The sequence below is a fragment of the Elgaria multicarinata genome, chromosome 8 (genome assembly GCF_023053635.1).
Source record: "Elgaria multicarinata webbii isolate HBS135686 ecotype San Diego chromosome 8, rElgMul1.1.pri, whole genome shotgun sequence".
Classification (NCBI taxonomy): domain Eukaryota; kingdom Metazoa; phylum Chordata; class Lepidosauria; order Squamata; family Anguidae; genus Elgaria; species Elgaria multicarinata.
This window is the reverse complement of record NC_086178.1, coordinates 70,261,498-70,288,436: the sequence shown is the minus strand read 5'-3', so window position 1 is coordinate 70,288,436 and position 26,939 is coordinate 70,261,498. Positions and strand designations below refer to the sequence as shown.

Below are 26,939 nucleotides of genomic sequence, written 5' to 3'. Positions count from 1 at the left end.
CGGTTCAGAAGCTGCAGCTTGTGCAAAATGCGGTGGCCAGATTGATAACATGATCCAGAAGGTTTGAACATAGAAGACAGACTGTGGTCCGCTTGCATTGGCTGCCTGTACATTTCCAAGCCTGATTCAAGGTGCTGGTTCTAACCTATAAAACGTTATGGAAAGCCTTTCCTGACATGAACCTACATTCAACATCTAAGGCCCTTCTCCAGGTGCCTACTCCAAGGGAAGCTCGGAGGATTGCAACAAGGGAGAGGGCCTTCTTAGTGGTGCCCCCCTCCCAATTATGGAATGATCTCCCAAACAAGGCCCGCCTGGTGCCAACATTGCTATCTTTTTGGCGCCATGTTAAAACTTTTCTTCTTTCCCAGGTGTTTAGCAATATGTGATGAGCTTCATCCATCCTGGATCTGTTTTTATAGTTGTTTATAAAGTTGTTTATAGCTGGTTTTAGATATATGTTTCTGTGTATGCTGTTTTTGTTGTTTTAAGTTTTGTATATTGTTTTTAATTCTTTTAATCTTATGTAAATCTTGGGCAAAAGGGCAACATCAGGACAGAATACTACTTTGTTGTACTGAAAGGTCACGTAGGGTGAGTCTACCCTCAGGCTACACAATTCACTGGACTATCTAGCAGATATTATCACCACTAGGAATTCTACTCAATCTCATGACCCATGAAGGCATATTAAAAAGAGAAAGAAAAAGTCTAGGATGCGAGTCCTTTGTCCCAAATCCTGGTTCACTCACCATCTGGAATTTCCTCATGATCATCATCAATCCCACGTTTTACCACTCTTGGTCTCGTCTGACCATCTTGCGTGGTACCCCATTCATCTGGTATTGCAGAAGGCTGGAACTGAACTATAACCTGAAAAATCAACACAGACAGCACACCACATTTATACACATCTTAATGTTATAACCGAAAATGGATTAGGGGAAAGCAAGGCTGCAATCCTATGCACATTTAACTTAACTAGCTCCATGGAACACAATCGGACTTACTTCCAAATCAATCTGAATAGGATTATTCTGCCCATGACTTGGCAAATATAATTTTGACAACTGTAATAAATGACTCAGAAGACCCTTCAAATGTTGAGCTAATGAACTGTGACAGCGACATTCAATTATACAACTTAAATCTGAAATTGCACTGTTGGCTAATGCAGTCATTCACTTGAGTTAACAGCAATACTAAAATCTGAATGTAACTGATGGGTCTTTTAAATAAAAAGCACTGTATTTACCAAAACTTTCCTCTTCACTAAAAACTAACTTCAGTGAAGTGGCTAACCTTTAAAATAGGGAAATGTGTGCAGAATACAGAGGATGGATGAATTATTGGTTTAACCTCTCTTACTTTCCATGTAGGAAGCACTATGAGTGAACCGCCCAGAGAGCTTCGGCTATTGGGCGGTATAAAAATGTAATAAATAAATAAATAAATAAATAAAATGAGTGATGCCATTTTTAGGATTCAATCAAAGAAAAGTATATTTATGAACAATGCTGAGTTTTAAATACTTCTACAACAAAACATACAATACCCTATTTCTCCAATTCTAAGACGCACTTTTTTCTCCATATAAACATCTCTAAAAATGGGGTGCAGCTTAGAATCGTGGGTGTGTCTTAGGTTTTTTTTTTCTGTTGGTGGTACTGAAATTAGTGTGCGTCTTACAATCGATGGCGTTTTACAATTGAAGAAATATGGTACTACTTTGCAATGTGAATTCTCATTACCTTAGGATTATGCATAACTATAGTTTCTCCACCTGGAAATTCCAGTCGTCGATGCCACTGATTTGTGGTAACAGCTTTCTTATATTCTCCCTGCAAAGAAAGGCTAGTGATGGAAATCAAACTTTCTTAAACATCAAGAAGTCATGGCAAAGAACGATGTTAGAATCTATTCCAAGTTCCATTTATTGATAGTTCTACCATATCAAATTTTAAGTATTTTAATATATGTTTCTATGTATTTGAAGCATTTAAAAAAATTCTAGAGGTGGCTTACTATTTAAAAGACAATTTTAAAAAAGTCAAGTGTTACCAGAGAGGGGCAAAGGTATTAAAAAAAGTTTTCCTCCCATGGTTCAGATGTTTTAATTGCCACTTTGCTGCTGGATCTCTGGGCTACAGCAGATCAGACATCAACAATATTAAGTTCTGTTTAGGTCTAATGGCAAATGGGGTAGTGCAGAACACTCTAGCCTCCTATATGTTTACTGGAAATATGAACGAATAATCAGGGCAGTATATATGAAGCACACATGACTGATCTTAACACAATGAGCATTTCAGATAAAGAAATAATTCATTTTGGCCACTGTGCAATGCTGAAAACAATAATGTTTTGACACCATTACATAGGACGGTTGGTTACCAGGTTGTGTAATAATTGTCAGCCCAAGGTAGAGTATTTTGCATCTTTATTTTTTCATAAAATCAAAGCCTTTTAGGTCATAATCCTTTGAACCCTAGACATTGCCTGAGGGACCATAAGTTACTGGGGATTTTCACTCTGAGGCCCTAACAGAGCTACAGATCTTAACCCCCTTCCAACCGCCTCAGAAAGCTCCTCATGACCATAGACAAGGACAGGGAGAGGAAAAAGCGGGCACGCTCTTGCGCAGTGAGGAAGCAGGAGAGGTCAGGATATGCTGTATCCTGTGACCTCTCCAACCCCAGGCCTGCCCCTGCCAGCATGACTCCAATGGATCGGCTCAGAGATCCATCTAGTGGGAAACAAAAAGAGGACAGAGGCAAAAATCTCCTCCATTGCTCTCCCCCACTCTGCTGGAAGCAGCCCAGCAGGACATAGGATACTCACACGCCTCCAACATCAGAGGCTTCTGTCTAGCAGATAGCAATCGGAAGGGTCCTAATTTTCAGTGAAGTTCACAACAAGTTATTTATTATTCTGCCAATTTAAGAACACTCACCTCTAGCTTTTCACTAAAATCCTCTGTATAAGGAATAAACCTGCTGTCTTTATCTCCCTTGTAATACCAAGTACATCGTCTCACTTCAGATTGTTCTTCTTCCCAATATACAGCTTTCCTTACTCGGTCATACAAGTAAATATCATAACGTCCCCCATCAGTACTCAACACCACATTCTCTGGATCAGGTTGCACTAGAAGTATAAAGACAGTTGTTTTATTACCTTCGCAACATGTCTCTTCCTCTTCCAACTGATTAACCTATGCATATTAGAAGTAAGGGAAAGCCTTCTCTTTTTTTTCTCTTCAAGTTTTATACAGAACAGGGAATTTTTGAAGTTCAACCAAAGATGCTACTGGGAAATGTGGCATTTTGGAAAGTTTTCTGGACTTACTATTGCATGTCTCTTTCCCCAGTTGTTCCACTTTGTTCCCTGGTGGAGGTCAGAATGCAGACAACGTGAAATACACTAGCATTCTCACAGACAAAGAATTCCAATCAGTTTCAATTGTCTACCAGTACTCTGAAGAGTGGAGTCTGTAGGAAAGGACAGCACCACAAGTACCGGGAAATGGACAGAATAGGAAAGTTCAATAGATACCAAACAGAAGGAAGAGGAAACAGGAGGGATAACATGAAAACAAGGGAAAGCAAGTGGCTCCTAGGCTTATTTGCTCTTTGCAATACTGTACAGGAAAATATTCAAGACACAAACAATTATATAAATTAGATCAGTGTTCATTGCTTATGTTAAGTAACACTGCATTCTAACTAAAATGTACCCCCTGCTCAGTAACTGCTACCCATTTCATCTAACCATCCTCATCCACTGAAAGTCATTACTGTCTATTCCTCCATGAATTATTGTGGTAAAAAGTTAATGCATGTGTTTTATTTGATATCTTGCTCTGTATTACGGCAGTCAGAAATGCATTAATTTCATTATGTATTAATTTCTACTGGAACTTCTTATACAGCCAAGCCAACTTTCTTAGAAGTATATAGGGCTTGGGGCAAATGCTCTGTCCTTTCTACAGTCCCCTGGCTAGCAAGTTGTGCCTTGTTGTTTGCATACAGAGACGATGTCAGGAAGAATGAAACAAAGCCCTACTGTAAAAACAAAAGCAAGGCATCAAATTTGTAAGCAGAAGTCATGTTCATCTCCGAATGTGGGATCTGCCAGGTACTACATTCTCACTGAAGAAATCCCTGAATGAGAATATGCAAAAATATGTCCAGCTTTAAGCAGGATCTGCTCCTCTCATCATGAATCACAAGATGTTACATCCATAACCAAAATGCCCTCATGCTAAGGAAAGATACAGATGTCTTCTGTAATCTTACCAGAATTATAAACTTCCTCTAGAGTTGTAGAATCCAGGACACTGAATGGCATCCATAGCTCCTTGTTTTCCACCTCCTTGCAGTAAAACCAGTGGGGCTGAACTGGCTCATAATGATTATGTAAGAAGACGGGAGGTGCCTTTACTAGTGCGCCTGCTGACATGGAAGTCTGAGGTGGCAGTGATGACTGCGGTGATGAAAACTGAAAATAAAACCAGTTTAAATATATATGTAATTCTTTACTCAAAGTATTACACTATTTTTAGTTCCAGACTAGCACACACATAAAATCCATTGCCCTCTGGAGTACTATAATAATGTTCATTATTCTCAAACATTTCTTCAATTAACTTCTAGGACTGGCCTCTGGTCAGATCCAGCAACAGGGTTCCAAGTTACTTAATTCCATATGCTTGATCACTAATTACATCCAAGCTTGATTCAAGTTGGGAGCTGCCAACTTCCACACCTGAGCTCTGCATCAAGACTCCATTCAATGTAACTTGCAAAAGTTATCAAGTTAAATGAAAGAACTAGTTAGTCTCAAAATGTTGTAGGCACCTTTGGATTGGGACAGTAATCACGTAACTAGACAAATGTTGTCAACTGTCTGTTATTTGATTCAGTTATGAAATATTCCATGTCAAGAACAAGGGTGGGCAACTTACAGTCCTCCTGATGTTGTTGGACTGAAACTCCCATAACCCCTCACTACTGACTATGCTGGGTAGGGCTGATGGGAGTTGCAGTCCAACAGCTTCAGGCAGGAATGACAGGCATACAAATGTAAATTCCCTAAATTTGGAAGCAGACATATTTTCCCTACTAACTTTCTCCAAAGCATTTGTTCTACTCTGAATTGCCAATTAAGTCACATGACCTAGCTTCTCTTATTGGCCATGTTCTGAAAATAAGAAATCTAGCACAGAGGTGCTAGAAGTTGGGCGGATGTAACAAGGACCAATAGAAAAGCATTACACTGCACAGCCCTTGAAGATTTTATAGTCATTCCAAGAAGTGAAAGGACAATTTTCATACCGGTGGCAGTGGCCCTGGAGGAGTTGGATACATCTGCATAGGTGGTACAGAAGATGGAGGATGGACACTCTGGGTGGGTGTCTGTGTTTGTTGGAGCTGAGGTGGGGTGATGTAAGGATTAGCTCTGCTGCTTAAAGTAGTATGACGATATGGGTTGTAGCCTTGCTGCGATGTGCCATGAGGCGGAATTGAAAAGCCAGTTGCTGGAGGACCACTCTGCTGGGGTATTTGATAAGAACCAACTCCTTGTAGTGAAGTAGGTGGTGAATTAAAAGACTGTGATTTGGGGAGAGATGATGAGAAAGCATTTGGCCCATCTTGTGAGCCAGGCAAAAGTGGAAGAGAAACTGCAGGCTTAGAGAAAACAGACGTTCCAACTTGGGATGGAGATGTCGTTCCTAATGGCGGCTGCCCAATGCTTCCAAAGGGATCACTGCTACTGGGAACTTGGGAGAAATAACTGAAAGTTGGTGGAGGATTAGGATTTGCAGAAGTCTGGCCTAGAAAGCTGTCTTCTTCACCAACATCAGTAGTATCATCTGCAACCAAGGATATAGCAGTTTTATTAAAATAAAAGTAACTCTAAACTCACTATTTTAAACATTTTTTCCTGAATAAGAAAGCTTATTCAAGCCTGTTGCTTTCTTGTTCACTTATATCACACTGTCCCAGAGTTCAAGGATTTTCCCTGTTTAGAGGTATACTGGTATCAATTCCAAAAGCAGAGATTAAAACACATGTGGGAAACCCATGGCCCTGTGGGGGAGGTGTCTCTCCCCTACAGCCCAGAGGTGCCCTTGGCCCCCCTCCCAATTTCCCTCCCCACAGCTCTTTCTCTGTACCTTCAGGGCCTAAAACAGACACTTTTGCCACTTTAGCTCACTATACTCTATGAGTGAGAAACCAGGGAATACAAGCCAGGGGAGCAAAGATGCTATAGCTCTCTGTGGTTTCTCCCTCATGAATTTTATTTTTGAGAGAGAAGCTACGGAGCAAAGTAGGCTACAGCAGCTACCTCTTCTCTCTGAGCAGGAAGAGAAAAGCCAAGGATGAAAAATGTAACCCTCGTCTCCCTCAGGATACTGAGAAGTTTCCCCTTTGAGGGGTGATAAGGGTATATGTGGGGAAGTGTGCGTGAGAGAGAGGGGGGAGCAGACAGTGACAATCAGTGAGGGGGGTTAGAGAGTGTGTGCCTATAGCAGTGAATGGGCAGTGGGGGTGGCTTTGTATTTGTGTATGTGTGCATAGGAGAGCAGTCGGAGAGAGAGCCCAGGCCTCACCACCACTGACTGGCTCACACCCACTGCTGGCATGCTGCCCCCCCCCCCCACCCGACCTGCCATCCACACCACATGTGGCCCTCGAGGGTGTGCAGTCACCTATTAAATTTATCAAACTAGCTTTCCAAGTAACCAGTTCCCTTCACTAACATTTTTAGTACGTTAGGCTTATGGACAAATCCTTACAGAGATTTCCTCCCTTATGTCCCATCATGGCTCCTACCGATAATCTCACAAAGGCATTCTCAAGGCCTAGTCTCCATCACTCAGAACGCTCTTCCTTCTGATATTTACAAAAGCATGTGCCTCAGCACTATCTGGAGGCACAGTAAGACATGTTTGCTTCAATAAATGTTTACTGACAGGCTTTTCATAGCATTATTTTGTGTTTTGTTATTTTAACTTTGTGATTGTTTTATAAAAACATTGATAATGCCTGTTATCATAAGGTTATGATATAAATCCGTGACATCTGTAGACAAGCTGGGATATAAATTTTAAAAAACACTCAAAACTAAAAATTATTACCAGTTATTCATTAATGTGAGAATAGATTTTTGTTTAAAGCCAACCATCAGTTTAATACCAAAATTTGAGATTAATTCTGCGGTTAGAATCAAAATTATAGTGACAAGCAAAGAATAACTAGATTTTCATAACACCTGGCTGATGTAATTAGCATCCCAAATTCAAATAAACATTCCATGAAATACCAATACAAAGCAGCATTTTTTAAAATCTAAATGGAAAATTAAAGCTGGATGCCAGTCCTTGCTTCTCTTTACTGTATCTATTTTTTTAAGAGTTCTCAACCTCTGTACTTCATTAGAATGGTGTGTGTGTGCCCACACACACCATTGAAGATATAGGCATAATATATTGACTTCATTTGTTAATTTCAGAATTGTAATGTCTACATACTTGTAGAAGAATACATGTCAAATGTCAGGAATGAGGCTACTGTTGGACTATAAACTCCAGTACTGTACTCCAATTCATAACAATTTCCCAAGGTCTTTCTCAATACCAAAGATCTCTTAATTGAAGATAACAAAGTCTAAGCCCGGGACCTTCTATATGCAAACATGTGCTTTGTGAAAGGGGCTAAAACACCCAGTATTCCCAGGCAGCCTCTAACCAAGACATTTCAGTATGTATTTTTACTATGCAGCTATTTTGGATTGTCCTTAATCATTATCTTTAAAAAAAACAACAGGGTAACAATTTCAACAAAGCCTAGATTCTTCCTATGTTTCTTCCTCTCAAATAAAGATCACCAAAACAGGTAGGAGAGTCATATCTTACAATGTTGAGAATGCTCAATAGTATTGACTTGATATATTCTGGATGAAAATATAAATTATTCTTGAAGTGTAATGTAGTCTTCATTTTGCAATCTCTCCCACCTCCCCAAAGCCAAGTTTCCCAAAGTCTCTAAAATGCAGATACTAATACATAAGGCGAAACATTTGTTTTTCCTAAAAGGTTTGAAAAATCACAATTCACATTTTTATCCTACTAGAAGAGCAGAATAGGAAAGACTCCGATGTAGTTCACATTAGCAAATGTTTTAACAATAGCTTTGGTAGAAGGACGTCATACCATTTCTAATAAATAAAGGATGCAAAGAAAAGAATGGGACATACAGATCAGCAACAACCACTCTAAATAGATCTGAAGTTGTTTATTGTTGTTTTTAAAGTGAAGACCTAAGATCTGTTCACACATCCATCTGATGAAGTAGGCTCTAGTGCTCAAAAACCTATGTTACAATACGTTCATTAGACTGGGAACCTATGTTACTTCAGCAGTGTGGGAGTTGCATCAGTAAGACTCCTTCCCACAATCACAGGTAAGATGAGAAGTCCAGGACTACAGAGGAAGAGACCATGCTAGTACGGCTCCACTGCATGCAAGTATTAACCCTAGAAAATCTGCCTGATGCTGCTGTTGTGTAGGGCAGCCAGTGTTGACTTCTCCCTTTAAACATTAACACAGGAAGAAGTACTGCTGCTGGGGCTCTCACAGTGCCAAGAAAATCAAGAACCCCATTTTAGGCTTTAATGACAAGCGGAAGGCTCGTCATTGTTTTCATACAGAAGTGCAGCTTCCTGGAATAGCTGGAATATATAAACTCAGTAACAAAGAAGTCCCAAAGTCCAGTATGGGACATCTTTTTCTTTCTTTCTTTTTTTAATGAAAGAAGCCGGAACTTTTTCTCAACTCAATTCAGGTTTGCCTGTTGCCACACAACTTCAGTATCTACACTGATGGAGAATTGGCATCATGAAAAATCAAAGCCCAATCATTATTACAGGAGAGCTTGGAACATACTCTGCAACCCAGTCCAAATTAACAGTGACTATCATCAGGCCCAATCTCTGCACTTGTTCAAATATACAAGAATTTTGTGCATGGAATCGTACAGAAAAGTCTATTGCTTAAAGCAACAAGTGTTGCGAAATGAAAATTAACTCCTAACCTCTATGCTGCTACACATTTATTAAAAATCTAAGAGAACAGGAACACTATAGATTTTTTTATTAGTTCTAAAACTACACTCACCTCATCAGACATGGATTCATTTACCATACAAAACATTCCCTTAATCAAAATCAATAACAAAGATAGGAATCTGAAATACAGAACATTTGGCGGGGGGGGGGGGGGCTACCCTCACACTAGCCTGATTCGTAATACAGCAGAGTGATTAACATGTGTCATTAGCTCCTAAGTATGTTTACCAAAATGCTGTCTCATCACCAAAAACCACCCAGAAACGCAGCTGGGTTCCCTAAAGAAGCTACATTTCCACTCTCATCTTATACACCTGACACCCACTGTCATCAGCACCTTCTGTTGATCTTCCATCAACATCCCAGTGCTATTCTCCCATACCCTGTTTCTCAATGTTACTTATCTCTCCCAACACTTCATGATCTGCACCCTTCTGAAAAGACCAGTCAATGATAAATTCTCTTGTGGAACAGCTACCTCCCACCATACACCCCTTCCAATGCTTAGACTCAAGAAAAAGAAAAGCCAGGATCCAAGTCAGTCTGGGGGGGGGGGAACCCCACTGATTAGGAAGATGTTTCCCCCAATCCATGGGGAATGCCTGTAATTATTCAGTGGTAAGTCTTTTGGCATCATAAATACAAGCAGGTAAACTGTAGCATAAACTTGTGAACGAGAGTCAACAGTTGGCAAATATACCTATAGCTATTGGGGTGGGGTGGAGAGATAGAATGGGGCAAAATAGCAACAAAATGCAAAAAAGTAAAGTCTGTGACAATTCTACAGAAAGAGAAATCATCATTCGCAATAACAATAACCGGTAAGAGGAAGACAATCCACCTTTGGTTGATGGTCCTTCTACTGTGCCAAATACTACAAGGTTGACCACTGGCATTGGGGAAAAGTTTCTGGGGTTGGGGCCCCAGCACAACTCAAGCCCCAACAGCTTCTCAACGCGAAGTTCCCCTTCTAATCAACTCACTTCCCTCCACGTCTACCAAAGGCAGCACTTTCTTTAAGCCTCCCTCGCAGAGGAGCATTTCAAACCCCTCCTCTCCTCCCTCAGCTTATCGTGTACCTCTGCAATTTGCGAGGCCACGAGAGGGAGGGGAGCAAGAGGAGTTGCCCATCTACAAATGGGCAAGCGTCCTGACTTGCCTCGAGTCCTGTGGACACAGCAGGCTACACATATAATAAACGTGCGTGTGTGGTGGGGAATCAAACCACCACCACCCTATACCCTCGCCAAGACCCCTCTCACTTACCTGCAGCCAGAAGGCCAGGCCCCGAGGCGGCAGGAGGAGGTGCCGGGGCTTGGCTTACTGGGATGAAGGGGACGGTGAAATTGAATTCGGTGGCTGACGAAGAGAAGAGCAAGTTAGTGCCGCTACTGGCCGAGGAGATGCTACCAGCCGCAGAGGCTTTAGGGGCAGCCATGTCTGTGGTGCTTCCACGTCTCCGGTTCTCTCTGTCCCTCTCCGATTCGGCCCAGCCCCTTCCGCCCGTCTCCAAGATGGCGGCGCCGGAGTCGCTGCTCTTCCCCCTCCTCTCCCGCCAACCCGAGCCCGCGCTGAGGAGAAGAGAGAAGTGAAGTGAGGAGAAGAAGAGGAGTCAGCTCGGCCTGCTCGCGCCGCCACTAGCATTGCTCCTGCCTTTCCCTAGCGCCATTGCCCGGCTCTGAAGACCTTGGCGTGCCTCCCGTCTTGAGAAAGACTTCGAAGAACCGAAAAGATGCCTTGTGTGGCGGACTGGCTGAACTGCCCTCTCAGTATCGTGCAGGGCATCTTCGGTGAGGGGGGGCAAAAAGCGAAACACCTTGGCAGGGTGGGCGGTAGCGGGGTGGTCGGAGTTATGCCGCTAGGAATGAGGCAGGCAAGAGCGGGGGAGACCGACAGAACCAAAAGTGTGTGAGGAAAAGAGGAGAGAGAAAAGAAGTTTATAGCGACGGCTGAGAATAGCGCAGGGCCGGGGACGACAACCAGGAAGACGGCGGCGGCTTGGGTCACAGAGAGAGTTTAAGGTGGTGGGAAGAAGTGGGCCTATGCCAGGCGCTCGTGTGGAGTTTGGCCTTGTCGGGAAAGAGCGCACCAAGCACCAGGCTCCCTCCCACTCGCTGCGGGGTAGGCAGAGCGGAACTGCACGCCGGAGTTCATCGTGTGGCGGAGCTCGGCTGTGGAACCCGCTTTAAGTGCCAGGGCTCAGCCCTGAAAGTTGAGTAACAGTGAGAAGACAGCGTCTCTGAGTGTGTGCAGGGTGCCTTCTCCTCCCACCACCTCCGCAATGGGAATAGTGGGGATGATAGATTTTCCGAGTAAGGAGTTGTGGCTTCCAAGAAGACTTCAGCCCCTGGCAACCTTCTTTTGAAAGTGTAATCTTTCAATTAGCGCACTTGAAAGGGTCAAAATAGGGTGAGGACACGGTATTAGGGTGGTGTGTGTCACTTAGTAGTCAAGCAGTGTTGTGTATTTGGGCTTTTATCTGTTTTTCTTCTCCATGGACATTAACTGCTAGGGTATCTTTGAGTATTTGTGTATCACAGGGCGATCAATTTTAAGCCATTGATTTAATCCTCCACGAGAAATGTCTAAATCCACTTTCCAACTTTCTTATTCAAGCATTTTCTTAAGTGTGCATAATAATTGGTTACTATAAGAGTTAAACACATCTGATTGCAATTTAATAGAGTCTTTATACTACCAAGAATCTAATACCCAAATCTCTAATTGTACAGTGCACAATGTCTTTTGCACAAGAGAGAGTTAGATCCTGACTTGGTCATACTACAAGTAGATGCACTGAAACCAATGGGACTTAAAGTTAGTCATAACTAGTTTATGACTGAGTTCGGACGACACACTGAATAATGGAGGGTTAAATTGTAAACGGTTGGTTATTGTGTCATCTGTCGGGACTTTCACACCACAGTTGGTTATTCAACTGAAATAACCAATGCTGTGCAGGGTTGATTATTTGAACAACTGTTGTTTATCATGTAATGTATTGACTAGTTGGTTATTTTTTGGCACCTACAGAGACCCCTGGCAAGAGTGACCAAAGCAGTGGTTGCGACTCTAGTCCAGCTGGCAGAACTCACAATGGCTGGTGGGATACCAGCGGGAGGACTGGGAAGAGAGAGATGGCAGTGGATGTGTCAGTCAAATACACCATTGACTAATAGTCAATTCAGTGTTGGCCTTAATCCATGATTATAATCATGTTGTTTGGGGAGTGCCCCCTCAATCAACTGTGGAGTTGACTATTAACCCACCATTGACTATTGTGTTGTCCAAAAAGCAGCAAAAACCTCTGTGGCTCTTAACAATCATGGGTGTGATTGTGGTCAAACCTCTCTCAGCAGTGGCAGCCCCTCTTAACAGTTTCCAAATGGCAGTTTGGAGGCTTTGTCACTGGTTCCCTGCCTTCTTCCCCCCCCCCCAACATGTTCCAGCCATTTATGCAAATAGACTTTTTTTCAGACCTAAGTTTTGTCCCTGGGTCATCCCTGCCTGCTCCCAGGATATCCTGTGTGTCATTTACATGAACAGGGATGATCCCGGGATAAACCTTAGGTCTAGCTAAGGCCTCAGTCTTTCACTATAGCAGAATAATGCTATAGCACCATGAACAAATTTTAAAAAGTCATGGAAAACAGCCAGCAAAAGTGCAGATGAAATAGAATAGGGAAAGTAGTAAAACATCATGTACAAGCACTACGATGATGGGGGATTCAATGTTCCTGGTAGCTATCAGTTGCTCTGTCGGAATAGCACTATAGCATCGTGAAGAAATTTTAAAAAATTAAAAGGCAAAAGCACATCACATTATTGACTTTGCAAGGGATCCCAAGGTTTTAAGGGTGGATCTGACCTTTGGGGGTGTCTTCCTTGTAGAGCACCTCTCCACAAGTCGGCATTCCTTCGTTTTCTTTGAAATGAGCATGCCACCCCCACTTTTCCCTTCTGAAGGAGATGTTTTCACTACCTTCCTCATTCTGGTAATGTTTTGGTCAGTTTCATCCCTACTCACATCAGCTGCTTTCTGCCCCCCCCCCCCTCTTCTTTCTTTATTCATGGTGCCTACTGCTATTCTGCTATAGCATTACCATGAAAGACTAGACCAAAAATATATAGGGGAAAAAGCCAGTGATCGAAAAGGGGTAGTGAGATTGGAATAGGAAGGGAATCGGGGCAGACAGACAAAATAATAATAATAATAAAATAATATTTCTTACCCGCCTCTCCATTCTGATTGAAGTGGGGAACAACAGAAAGTATAAAATACATAAAACTGAATTAAAACATAATATACATTGTTAAAACTTCCTAAAATCATTTTTAAAAACATACTAAAATAATTTTAAAATACATACTAAAATCATTTTAAAACATACTAAAATTACACTGGATAGGCCTGTCAAAAGAGATCAGTCTTAATAGGTTTCTTAAATGCTGATAGACTGTTAAGTTGACGAGTCTCCTCCAGTTCTACTGTGCAGGACTGTGGGATACTGGGTAGACTGAGATGGAAGAGTGGGGAAAGAAACCATGGCAAGCCCAATCGTCCATTGGGTGCACAAACCACACACTGTAGGTTGTTCTGCACTGGACCAATTAATTATATATAATTTGCAAAGTTTATAATACATAATACTGCAATTATGCTAATGGTTTTTCAAAAAAGCCATATGAATTAGACAGTTGATTTTTCTGACAACAATGTCAGTTATATTTGGCAGTCAAATTTACAGAAAAGTTATATCTGGAAGTCTATCAACTCCCTGGTGTGATTCTGGTTTGGCTATGAAACAGACTTTACAGAAACACTGACAGATGAATCCATTCATTTAGACCTTGAGGAGGTAATGATTTGAGATAGAATAACCAATATGAAACAACCCTCAAATAACCCAATGACTGATTAGGGAAATGGCACCTGGCACATGCAGGGGATTAAAACAAGCCATGGTGGTTTGTTTCCATCATGCGAACCAGGTCAGTGTTTGAAGATAACATTTTCAGTATTTAGTGAGGTGCTGCAGCCACCAGAAATGCATAGCTTGCTGTTCTGTGTAATATAAAACAAATGTTTGAATACTTGAAAATATTTGACCTGAATGTTGGAATGAGATTAAGCTAAAATATCAACTGAAATTATAAAAGAGATTGAGTTTTGGGATATTGGACCCAAGAATAGTGTGGGATAGTGCTTACAATATAGCTAGGACTGGGGAGAACCAGATTTAAATTCCCATTTACCCATGATGTTCCCTGGGTAACCTTGAGCAAGTCACTATCTCTTTGCATAACCTATTTCACAGAGTTATGAAGATAAACTAGGTGGAGAATGAGCTGCCTTGAACTCCTTGGAGGAAAGGCCGGATATAAATTAAATAAATACATTTGGGAATAAATTTTATGTATGGAACTGTAGGTAAGGAGGATCCCTCACTCACATTCCTCCTATGAATTTAAGAGTGCAAGCCTGGAATTTGACAACTGAAATAACTAAATCAGCAGTGGGCAACTTATTGCCTCCAGATGCTTTGGACTACCTGACTATTGGCTATGCTGATAGGAGCTGTAAGCCAAAACATCTGGAGGGCACAAGTTACTCACTCCTGTCCTAAGGTAAGCTGTCTACTTTTTTACTTGGTTGGATATTTTAATGCATAAGACTTGCAGTACACAGAGGAATCTGAGTAATGCAGAAGGAGAAAGATGACTGTTACATCATTAACCTGTGGGCACAATAGTATTTCGGAAAATATCTGTATGAACTGTGAATGATAGAAAAATTGTTATAGAAAAAGGTGGAATAATTTTACAAAGAATACTAACAATGTGATTATCTTTTTGGAACAACGTAGGTTACATAATAGTGCAGTAGAAATATTTTCAGTTTTTCTTCTCACGTTTACATCAAAATTTCTGCTTGAGCAAAAGAGTGGTGTCTTGCATGTATAAAAAGTCATAGAAAACATACCTTTCTGAATGAACAAACAACTAGTTTTACAGGGTTTTTCCTGCATGGTTTGAGTACAAGAGTGGGTAACTTGTGGCCCTCCAGATGTTTTGGACTACAGCTTCCATCATCCCTCACTATTGGGTATGCGGTTTAGGGCTGATGGGAACTGTAGAACAAAATTTCTAGAGGGACCCACATTACCCACCTGTGCTCTTTTATATAATGAAGAAAAACTGTCAGATATAAGCCTCTATATGTTATTACATATAGCTTTTTAGTTGTATTAGCAGAGTTAGCAGAGACTAGAAACCACATAGGATGAATATTTTTATTTTAAAAGGATTTTCACTGAGAACATGATTATATTAAAAGCCAAAAGGATTTCTAATAGCTGAGCAAAGGCAAATTTAAAGATCATTTAACTCCATCCCTTCCCCTGTTATAACTTCCCCTAAAGTGTTTAATAAAGCAGTTCCCATTACCCTCAGTTGGAAAGTCTTTATTCTTCTTTAGGTCATGTCCATGGATTGGGATTTGTAGTGTCTAGGGTGTCCTTGATCTTGCACTTCAGAGAAAGTCTAGCCAGATACTGGCATCTTTCCTCAGTATTGCTGCGATGCTTCAAGCCACCCCTGAGTGTCTTTCCTCCGTAAACAAGGATTTCATCCCTCTTCTTAATTCTTAACCAATCCCACCTGTTTTACTCACCCTGAAAACCTAATATTTTTTCCTGCTTCCAGTAGTTGCGATTCATGTGTGTGTAAAATATACCGTATTTCTTCGATTGTAAGACGCCATCAATTGTAAGACGCATACTAATTTCAGTATCACCAGCAGAAAAAAAACCTAAGACACACCCGCGATTCTAAGACGCACCCCATTTTTAGAGATGTTTATATGGGGGGAAAAGTGCGTCTTAGAATTGAAGAAATAGGGTATATCCTCTTTGCTCTTTAACACTTAGCAGCTTGATTTAGGCTAGCATCTGAGTATAAAAAGAGTGCCAAGCAAAATTTTAACAATAAGATTTTTTTCCACATTACCCACAGGGTAAAAAACATGTTTCCTATAAAGCCCTATCTGAAATCCACACTCCTTAAAATGAATAGAAGCCAGATGGGCAAGGTTACATCTAGGCATTTGAAGCCACATCAGTAATCTAGAACAGTCTTGGAAGTTTGTAAAAGTTACTACCACAAATATTTTCAAAAGATACCCAAAAGATGCCTCTGTTAGTCATCTGTGGCCCAATGATGGTCTAAAAAAGAAAAGGGTTGTCTTGTTTAAGAAACAGCTGTTACTGTTAAGAGGGGATGTGCAAGGATAGAGACATGTCAGAACTGTGAGTCACTCAGAGGATGCTACATAGTAGACGATTTAAAGTAAAGACTGTTAAAGTTTTTACCACCACTGAACAATTCAAAGTTGTTATACTGTTACCCAGAGGACCTTCTCTTCTGCTGCTCCCAGACTGTGGAATAACCTGCTGGAAGAGACTCGTCAGCTTGACAGTCTTTTAGCATTCAAGAAAGCTATCAAGACTGATCTCTTCCAGCAGGCCTATCCAGTAGAATTTTAGGATATTTTTAGTATGCTTTTAGGATGTTTTTAAACAGTGTATACCATGTATTTAATCAGTATTTTATGTATTTTATGCTTGTTGTTGTTGTTCCCCGCCTCGATCTAATCGAAGAGGCGGGTAAGAATTTTTTTTTATTTATTATTATTATTATTATTATTATTATTATTATTATTTACCACCACTGAACAATTCAAAGATCGCTGTGAAAGAAATGGGGGTTTGAACTAGAGACCATTGACAATTGTTTAAATGAACAGGAGGCTAATCATTGGACAGTTTCTAATTGGCAAACAACTGCTTAAAATGTATGCCCAGTTTTTGGCACAAAAGATGAGTGTGCCGTATAACCCCTAATCTGTCTGTCTAAAAACTGAAAATAGTTTTCAGTATGCCAGCCAATCTTGCAGGAATCCAGATTCTAGCCCAGCAAGCGCTCAAAACTCTAGTCTTGCAATATCACAGCAGAATAAAGGACAGGTTTTTCTTCACTTTTCTTTTTATAGTAGACAAAAGATAAATTTGCAAGTTGTTGGTCGAGATCCTATTGTGTTGCCAAAATATATTGGAGAATTGAATGTACTGAAATTCAGTTTGGTTTGTGTTTATTCCAGCTCAAAATAGTCCAAATCCTGAATGGGAGAGAAAAGTAACGGAATACTTCAGAGAGAAACTAAAAGAAAATAATGCAACTAACTGGGTAAGAATGTGCTTGCTTATGTACACCTTAAGCTCTTCTCCTATTTCTTTGGTGACAATACTATAGTTTTTTATGCAAGATATTATTGTAGCACTGCGTTTAAGGAATTTACTAATTGGTCTGAAAAAACCACTAAAATGATTGTGCAATTCCAAGTAGATTAACTGCAATATGAATTGAAAATATTTGTTAGGAGAAGGCAAACAAAATAGTTGTATCTTAAATTCATTGAAACTAGAATAAGTTGAATGAGCTTCTGGATGGAGACAACAACCAGGAATGGGACATGCAGATCTTGTTAGCTAAATGATAGACACAGAAATACAAACAGGAAAATGCTATGGAATTGGATATAGTTTCTATAAGAAGGCTGTCCAGCAAGGTTTTTGGTAATTCGAACTGAGAAATTTGGGGCAGGTATAGTCAAAAGTATTTTGAATTGCATTGGCAGAATTGTGTTTTTATCCTCTATGACACCGCTTGCAGCTGTTTGCAGTGGAATTAGGAGCCAGCTGCATATATGCAATGTGTCCTGAGCCAGGTCCTGGCTTGGGTATCTGATATCTTGCTTTGTGGAGTGTAGGTAGTACACACAATGACCTATGACTGTGTTGCCATAAATCCATTACAAGTGTATCCTGTCATCTTTCCCTAAGTTGAATGGAGAATATTTTTCCTATGGAGAATAGATTATCATATGTTTAGGATAAAAACATGCTATAAGTAAGAGTAGGCATGAACAAGGAAAGGAAACCACATGAGCATATAGGAGTAAGATAAATACTCCTATATGCTAGGAGTAAGATAGCTTTATTTCTATGTGTCAACTTTTTTTAACATTGCTTGATGTTGCTTAGTTGGGATGAAATATTCGAACATCCAAGTTGTCTGGCAAGAAAAGCGTCTCATATCCTTATAGTCTGGGAGACTATTTGCCTAATGGGTAATTAGGCCTTGTGATGGAAAGTATACACTGAATTTAATCTATGCCGATTCAAAAAAGGAGGTTTGAGTGATGAGAGAATTGCATTGTATTAATTCAGCTTTACTGTTTAGCATGGTAATTCAAATTCTTTGAAACTCTTTTTAATTTGTACTTTATAAATTTTACAGATTGAGAAGTGGAGCTTAGTGAGTAGAAGTGACTTGTGTGAGATGCCAGAGCATTTCATTTCATAGGTAGCCCCAAACTACTTCTAAAAAACTGAACCTATTTGATAAAATACATCAGTATTATCTAGTAACAATATTGCAACCCTAACAAACTGTATTTCCTCAAGTCAAGTAAAGAACAAAAAGGTTGCTGGATTTTTGTAGAATTGGATAAATCCAAACTTAGTCATATTTGGAGTAAACCCATTTAAATCAATAGAATAGGTTTGTTATACCTAATGTAACTCCCATTGATTTCAGTAGGATTACTCTTAGGTATGATCAGTATGGATCCAGCCTAAAGCAAATTAGCTATCAAACTTTTTTACACATATCCTCTGGTTTTTAAAAAATGCTGTGAGTTGAGTTTTCATTATATTAATGATTGGAGTGAAATTCTGTTTGCCTCACATGAAACTGATAATCCTTCCTTTTATTTATTTTTTTAATTATTTTTTTACAGGTACCATCATTGAATGATGTCCCTCTACATTATCTGAAGCCCAATAGTTTAGTGAAATTCCGCTGTATGGTCCAAGATATGTTTGATCCTGAATTTTATATGAATGTCTATGAAACAATTGACACACATACTAAATCACGTGTAAGTAATCCTTCTTTATTGTGGTCCTTACTATCTTCTCTCTCCACTCAATCACTCATTCACTCACATGTATGTTCTTACTGTCTCCAGCCTGCAGGTGTCCACACATTTTTGTTAGCTTTAGTAGTTAGGCATTGTTTCTAATTGCCACTGTATACAACCTCTCCTAAGTCTTTTGCTTGTTCCATTTTCATGGGGCTTTTGCAGAAGCAACGTAAGTTGCTCTGCTTCCGTAAAAGCCGCATATGAAATTAAACAATTCCCAACCTGTCTCTTCCCCACCCCCCTGCTTCTGCCACTCCTTGCTTTTGCATGCATAGAGTGGGGCTGTTTGTACAATATGATAGCCCATTGTGGGTTATTTATTTAACCAACACTGAGGATGCGACATGTATGGGGCATGTGTGGCTTTCATTTTGAATGTGTAACGCCTGCTCGGGTTGTCGTGTCATGCAAACCCAGCAAGTATTGTTATGCGAGGGTTAAACAATCCTTGCATAATCCATGGTCTGTTTTAGAATTATATGAGAGTTCTTGAATCTTCACAGAATCCATGCTCACCAAATTCATATGACAACCTCCATGTGGGGGTTGGCTATGCAGCTGGGCACCATGGTTCATCGTGGATTAAATAACCCATGACAAGTAGTGGTGTGTAGTCTGAACCCAGTCAGTATCAACACAGTCCATGCTTATCCTTACCTATTACTAATCTCTCCCAGTACACAGTGGAGCTAGGGAGCGAAAAGCAGTGTATTGTCTGCAACAAGGAGAATCTTCTATGCTGCCCTTCTAAAACAAACCATTAAAAAGATAGAGGGAAGGTGTTGAACCCAAAAGATCACCATGCCCTTGGAAAAGAGAGGGGTGTGTGTGTTGAAAACTTACCACCAAGAGCAAAAAAAAACTAAATCAAAGATTTGTATTGTGAGTAATTAGAATAGAGGCATGCTAGCTGAATTTCACTGACTTTGTGCTGCCATAGTTGCAGATCCTTGTGCAGGCTGTGAGCATGACATGACTGTCTGAGCAGGGGGCAAATGGAGAGGAGGATTTGATCTGAACTATCCCAATAAATCCACTTATACACACCTCTAAGGTCCATTCTGCTGTTCCAGTGAAGCTGGTGGATTAGTAGAATGTTTGGAGCATGATGATGACTCACCTCCCCAGAGCCCAGAGTGAATGGAGATTCTTCTTTCTCCAATCACATTGAGGAAGATGGATCCCTCTACTCCCCTACATTTTGTCTTATTCACAGAGTACTCAAAGAAGAGGTGCTCTTCATTAGTGAGGGAATTATTGGAACCCTGCTACCTCTCATAGTGCCATCAGAAACAGGGCAAACCATCTTCTTGCTGCTGAGTGTTCAAGAGCATTGCTTCTTAGCATATGTGGTTATGAGAGCTAGTTTGGTGTAGTGGTTAGAGTGTCGGACTGGGAGTCGGGAGATCCGAGTTCTAGTCCCCAATAGGCCATGGAAACCCAGACTCTCAGCCCAACCTACCTCACAGGGTTGTTGTTAGGATAAAATGGGGAGGAGGAGGATTATGTATGCCGCCTTGGGTTCCTTGCAGGAAAAAAAGGCGGGATATAAATGCAATAATAAATAAAATAAATAAATGACCCAGCTCACTTGAGGGGTGAGCCCTGCAATCCTTCCTACTGAGAAGATCCTGCACAATGTTCAGGCCTTGGTCTCTTAAGAAATTGACTTGTTCATAGTATAGATGGGCTAGCCTTGGACTCACTCTCAGCTGAACTGCTTTCTATATTACCGTGCAAGAAGGTTCCTCTGTGCTCTTGGGAAGCAAGGTCAGGACATAAAGTGCTTGCTTCTAAAGAAGATGGTGTCATCAAAAGTATGTTTTCTTTTTTGTGTTAATCACATTTTGAAGGCTCTGAATTTTTTGGCTAATATGGCCACAACCATCGTTACAGAGTTATGTGATTACCTGCACCCTGGGTAATTGCAGTTCTCTTTCTGGGGCTTTACAGTTAAGAGTATTTTGTGACTGCTTTAAGAAGGGGAGCATAGGCACATTTTACCTTGTTAAACTCTTTGACAAATTTATTTTGATTCAGATTTTGAAAGGTCTAGCATAGTGCCAATGCACACTCTATTCTGCACAAGTAGAATTGAAGAGTTAGTGCTTTGACCAGGAGTCTATCCTGTTAAGCATAGAAATTGATATAGGATACAACAGTTATCCCACATTTTCTTGTTTAACAGGTTTTGCATTTTGGAAAATACAGAGATGTAGCAGAATGTGGGGTAAGTGGAAATACTGTAGATATGAAACATAGCTGTAAATTTAAACAAGTTGAGCATTTATTTTGTGCAGTGATCTCTGAGTAAATGTATAGCAGGCAATCACAATATAGCTGCTACTTGATCTATATTTTTTTACTTTTTTTATCTAGCTGTAAAAGGGATATAGCCTTGAAACTAGTAGTGTTTCGAATTCTACAGGAACAAGTTCAGTCCGTATGTGTGCCTTCCTCATACTTCACCTGCTCTTCTCCCTAAAGAAACAGTATTATTAGAAAGATGTTCATTTGAACAAGAACATGCAAGCTGTTTCCTTTAGTCAAATGTACTACTACAAAGCATTTATTTAGCAATGTACTTGACTGTACCTCTACCCTATATAGATGGACAAAACAGTGATGTGAAGGAGAGAATGCACTATCAAGATGTAAAAGGTTTTGACTGTAGTACTCTCTTGGTGCATCTAGTACTGCGTCCACTAGTACTGAAGTCCTATTTCAGCCTAGGTTTTAGAAGAGTAACTGTGTTACTCCATTGCCACAAAAACAATAAAGTGTATTGTGGTAACTTCAACATTAACAAACTCCTTGCGGCATGTGGTCCCATGGACAAAAGTCTGCATCTTCCGTCGTGTGCAGTTTTTGCCTACAGCAGTTCATGCCACAATGACTATTATTCTATAAAGTATCATAAGAACCTTTGATTTTCTTCTTAGGATTGTCATTTGGCCATTTGCAGTTCTTTGAAACTATTTGAGATTAAATAATAAACAAGTAGGACCTGCAACAAAATGTTGCATGGTGCAGTGTTCCTGCACAGGATGCTAGCCAGCCAAACCTACCCCTTTCCAGGATTCTCAATTCCTTTTTGTGTCACCCTTCCTCCTCAAATATATAATCTATGTTCTGAGACCAGTTCTCAGTTCTTTTTTTTCTGGGTTCCCTTAGCCTCCTTCCACCCCAGGGAGAGGAGAGGGTTCTAAAGACATTCTGCAGACCTTGAGGTCCCCCAAGGCTACCCTTGTATGTGGATGGTGCTGTTTTAGGGATCAGCATTTGGAGAATAGGTTTATTTAGTATTAGTAATTAATGTAACTTGGTTGTATTAGAATCCTTATGCTGTATCAGTACTTCTGTTTGAGTAATGTGAGTATTAATACTTTAATATAGTCATTATGGAATGAAAGGTACAATTCGAAATGAGAATTGTGAATTAAAATATAGGAAGCTCCCTTATACTGAATCAGACCAGTGATCCATCTAGCTCAGTATCTTCTACAATGCCTGATGGCAGCTCTCCCGAATTTCAGGCAGGATTCTTTCCTAGCTCTTCCTGGAGATGCCAGGGATTGAACCTGAGACCTTGTGCATGCAAAGAAGGTGCTCTGTCACACTGAGCTACAGCCCCTCCTAATTTTAATACAAAACCCATGTTTGTAGCTGTTTGTGTCATACCAGTGTAATTAGCAAATCCCGTGCGTCAAATGAAGCAGCTCTTCCATTTGTTAAGGACCAAATACTATATCTTTCATGCTCCATAACAGGGAAGCCAGCTGCATATCTTCTGTTATTGGATTCAAAATGGTAACAAATATCAGCTGTATCATGAAGATTGTTACCGGAAGAAGATATTACATAGCATCTTAATTGCAAAATGGAATATCATTATATCCCTTCTCTTCCCTACCCTACCCCAGCTGTATTAAAAAAATACTCTGGTACTTAGGAATATAGCTTAATACATTAACTGTTATGTAAACTGAGTAAAAGATTTCAATAGGCTGGAGATTATTTTCTTAGAACTGCTTTGGGGAAATATGGTCTAGTGTTCTTAAATATTTAGTTGCACTTTTATTATAAGAACTTTTTACTAAGTTAGCGTTTTTTGCATATATTATTTCATCTTTACAACAACTCTACATGTACTTTAGAAATATTCTAGCACTGTATAACATCACTTACTCTATTCCAGCCTCACCAAGAAATAGACTTAAACCCTAAACAAATGGTCACTGCAGACAGACAGACTTTTTACTGTGTTCCGGTGCCTGGAGAATCAGCATGGGTGAAAGAAATATCCTTTGTAGGGTTTTTTTTTCCTTCCAAATGATGCTGTATACAGATATATATCATGTAGGAGGAGAAGATGGTAATGAAGTAAGTCCTTGAAGGCTTGAAAGGAAAAAAGTGTTGTGCTGTTGTAGAAACAAAATTTGAAATTATTTTTTAGTTCTGTAAAAGAAAATAATGGATTTTTTAAGCATGTCTACACAAGCACATTAGTAATTTTATACACTTTTAATTTTACAATACAGTCAGATTGAAGCCTTCTGATAATAGGACTCCCTCTGGTGGTTGGTTCATGAACAACAGTTTCTCTGGTAAATTCCATCAAATTTAATGTACAGTGTAGATTAAAATTCCTGAGAAAGCAAAGGTAATTTTAATAGAGTTCACGACCAGTGAAATTACACTGCAACAAAATGTTGGTTGAAGTATGTTGAGTAATTAGCCTTATGAGGAATGAATCCTACAGCTGAGGTCTAATTTTCAAACTTTAGGTGATATTTGTCAGTTTTTCCTAAAGTCCATTACATGGGATAGAAGATTTCTGTTCCCAAGATATTTCTCATGCAAGTAGATAGTCTGCTTTAGGCAACAGAGAATCTATATAAGAATACGGTAGTGGAAGGCTTGTTACTCGAGATCTACCAGACCAATTTTGCTCATTTTTGTTTTAAACATGTAGACATGCAGAAAATTTTGAAAGTTCAAAAAAGTTCAAAGCTTGAACTTTAAAGCAATTACTTTTCTTTGCTCCAAGTAGGAAAGGCAGCCCCTTCACCTAACCGCACTGGGGCCTGCCATCGCACCACACTGATTGACTGAGCAGGGCTGAGGGACAGTCCTGCTCAGTCAGTCAGTCCATGGCCCAGGCAGGCCCTGGCCCAGCAGCGCGGTTAGAGTGCCACCACCAGCAGGGAGGGGGAAAGGGATGGAGGTGGCCAATTGAGGTGCCTGAGGGAGGGGGGCATAAGCCACATTTGCATTATTCATGAGCCCCTCTGTGGTGAGGGGGCAGAAAAGAGCAGGAGTAATAGTTCCCATGGCAACCTGAGCTTTATGCTAGTTCTGAAGATAAGTTGGAAAGGAGTAACTTGCAGAGAAAAAAAACATGTATGAGGCAGTTTAGGAAGTGTTATGAAGAGTGTTTGATAACTTGACATTTTGGATCTGGAATTTTTATCATGATGCAATGTGCTGGTGAAGATTTAATTCAAGGGTGGTGAATCTTAGGTGGTGGTAGCCAAATCAGGCTCCCCATTCAAATACAGCCTGCTGCCACTTGCCTAGGATCCGCCTTGAATTTTCCACACTTTCTTCGGTTGACTCCTATCTCTGCAGAACCATACGCACTGCTAGGAGTATGGAATACTTATGCTCAGGAGTATGTATCAGAAATACAATTACTTTGTATTTCTTCCTTCACAGATATCTCATGAAAAGATAGTGTTACCCCACCTACTTTTGTTTTAAATATTTAAATTTTTAGATATTTAGATCAAAATACCAGATCAAATTGTGTTGGTTAAGTATCATATTAGTGAATAAAGTTGTCCTTAACCTAAAATTTACGCCTATACCAGCGCAAGCCAAGCTCGGGTTTGCCCTTCGACATCCTACACACCAAGTCGCCACAAGAGGAGTTATGAGGAAGATGAAGATATGGAGTTACATCCATCTAAACTGAGAGAGCAACATCTGGGTATCAGCTGAGACACTGATGATTTTCTTTTAAAGTCACTTATTTTTCAGGATTAGTACTTCATGGTACACCCAAATGCTCTAAAGCGGTATGCTTTGACAGCTCAGAAAATTTTTAGTGTATGATCTATGTGCTGTGTTAATTTTTTTTTGCTGATACTTAGAATAACCAGATTGGAGTCATTCCAGGGATATTGTGTCATATAATGAGCGTGACCCAAGTCGTTTGGGTGTGTCTTTGGTCTTTTGGGGTGTACTTGAATGCAGTTGAGGCAGCAACCGTAAGATTCATCCACCCGTCTTTGATAGAATATGCAGCAACACATTTATACATGGACAACTTGATTTCTCCTGCAAGGACAGCATTTGGCCAGTTTTCCTACAAAATGAGTATATATTGATACGTTATAAAAGCAAGCAAGATTCTGGGTATTAGTAGGATATAGCATTTAATTAGACAAATTCATGGACGGTAGGTCTATTAACTTGTTAGCTATGAAAGCTAAATAGAGGCAGTATACCATTGAATACCAGACGCTGCAGAAAAATAATGAAGTGTTTCTGTCACTTTCACACCCTGCTTGGATGCTTCCTGAAAGCATCTAGCTGGCCATTGTCAAAAACTAAATGTTGAATGAAATGGATGCTTGGTCTGATACAGCAAAGGTCTTTATGGTTGCAGCGATATTGTACATATCCACCATTTAATTAGTTCTGCCCTTTGTTCCACAAGTGTAGTATGAAATCAACTTATTTCCTAAATGGAGGATTAGTAGTACATTTAGGCTTGGATCCAGAGCAGCTGTGGTAAAAGGTGGCTTTTCCACCCCCTGAGAAACCTCTCTCATGGGTCAGGGACCTTTCCCTGAATGGGTTGGACTGTGGTTCATGGAGTTGAGGGGAAAAGGGACGCCAAAAATTGGGCACCACCCAACTTAACCCTTAGGAGGGGTGAGAAAGTCACCTTCGGTCCACCTCTTTCTGCTGATGCTTCTCTGTTTGAAATTGCTGCTTTGAGATGCTTGCTGAAATTGGATTTTACGGAAGTTGGACATTGGGGTGAACTTCATAATTCTTGAGCTGCCCGATTAGTGCTAGTGCGACAATGCTGGCATAAGGTCTTGTTCGTGCACCTGCAGCTGAAGAAAAGCTACAGGACTGCATTGCCAAGAATTAGTATACATGTCAAAATTCCTTCTGTCTTTTGTTTTTATATAAATTCCAAAGAGGCTTTAATCTGTATGCTACAATGCTGTCACAGAATTATTGGCTCTGTACTATTGTGTTGAATTATTTAAATTGAAACACGTTTTTGGAGGTAATGCTATTTTCTCGTCCTCTAAAAGGAAAAGACCAAAGCCTCACTTACTGCAGCATTTTGTTCTGCTCCAATCTTTGCAATTAAGCATGTTTTAAAACTACTTTTAAAGTCAAGAAAAATATTTAATTTCAACTTTTAGGCTTGGAGATGTTGGAAACTGTTTCTTTCAACTTGCAGGAAGTGTTCCTGATATCCATGGCAGTGGAGAGCCAAAACGATTAGAAACAGAAGCTTCTGCAAGACACCAGATGATCTCCTTAAACTGCTCACCTCCACTAGATTTAAATTTTCCACTCCCAGGAGAGAAAGGCCCTGCATGTCTTGTGAAGGTAATAAGCCTATCAAGTGATATTCAAAGTGGGGCTGCTTTGTGAAGGTGTTATATCTATGGATGAAAACAGAAATGTACATTTAGGACAGTTATACTACAGTACCATAATGAAACCTAAT

At 40.2% G+C, this 26,939-nt stretch overlaps 2 protein-coding genes across 3 annotated transcripts in view; one reads left to right on the top strand and one right to left on the bottom strand.

Annotated features, from left to right (window-relative positions):
- The window catches only part of SEC23IP (SEC23 interacting protein), a 33,925-nt gene extending 23,311 nt beyond the window's left edge, over window positions 1-10,614 (bottom strand). For both annotated transcript variants that reach the window (XM_063132730.1, XM_063132731.1), the window contains exons 1-6: window positions 10,399-10,614; window positions 5,337-5,875; window positions 4,299-4,500; window positions 2,954-3,147; window positions 1,752-1,841; window positions 753-873 (exon numbers count right to left, since the gene is read on the bottom strand). In XM_063132730.1, coding sequence (XP_062988800.1) covers window positions 753-873; window positions 1,752-1,841; window positions 2,954-3,147; window positions 4,299-4,500; window positions 5,337-5,875; window positions 10,399-10,570 — 1,318 coding nt within the window. In that variant the 5' untranslated portion in view covers window positions 10,571-10,614. The remainder of the gene's footprint in view (window positions 1-752; window positions 874-1,751; window positions 1,842-2,953; window positions 3,148-4,298; window positions 4,501-5,336; window positions 5,876-10,398) is intronic.
- Window positions 10,615-10,643: 29 nt separating this feature from the next.
- MCMBP (minichromosome maintenance complex binding protein) overlaps window positions 10,644-26,939 on the top strand; it is a 30,129-nt gene continuing 13,833 nt past the window's right edge. The window contains exons 1-7 of the mRNA XM_063132732.1: window positions 10,644-10,922; window positions 17,291-17,376; window positions 18,992-19,132; window positions 21,366-21,407; window positions 23,376-23,477; window positions 25,040-25,169; window positions 26,667-26,818. Coding sequence (XP_062988802.1) covers window positions 10,865-10,922; window positions 17,291-17,376; window positions 18,992-19,132; window positions 21,366-21,407; window positions 23,376-23,477; window positions 25,040-25,169; window positions 26,667-26,818 — 711 coding nt within the window. The 5' untranslated portion in view covers window positions 10,644-10,864. The remainder of the gene's footprint in view (window positions 10,923-17,290; window positions 17,377-18,991; window positions 19,133-21,365; window positions 21,408-23,375; window positions 23,478-25,039; window positions 25,170-26,666; window positions 26,819-26,939) is intronic.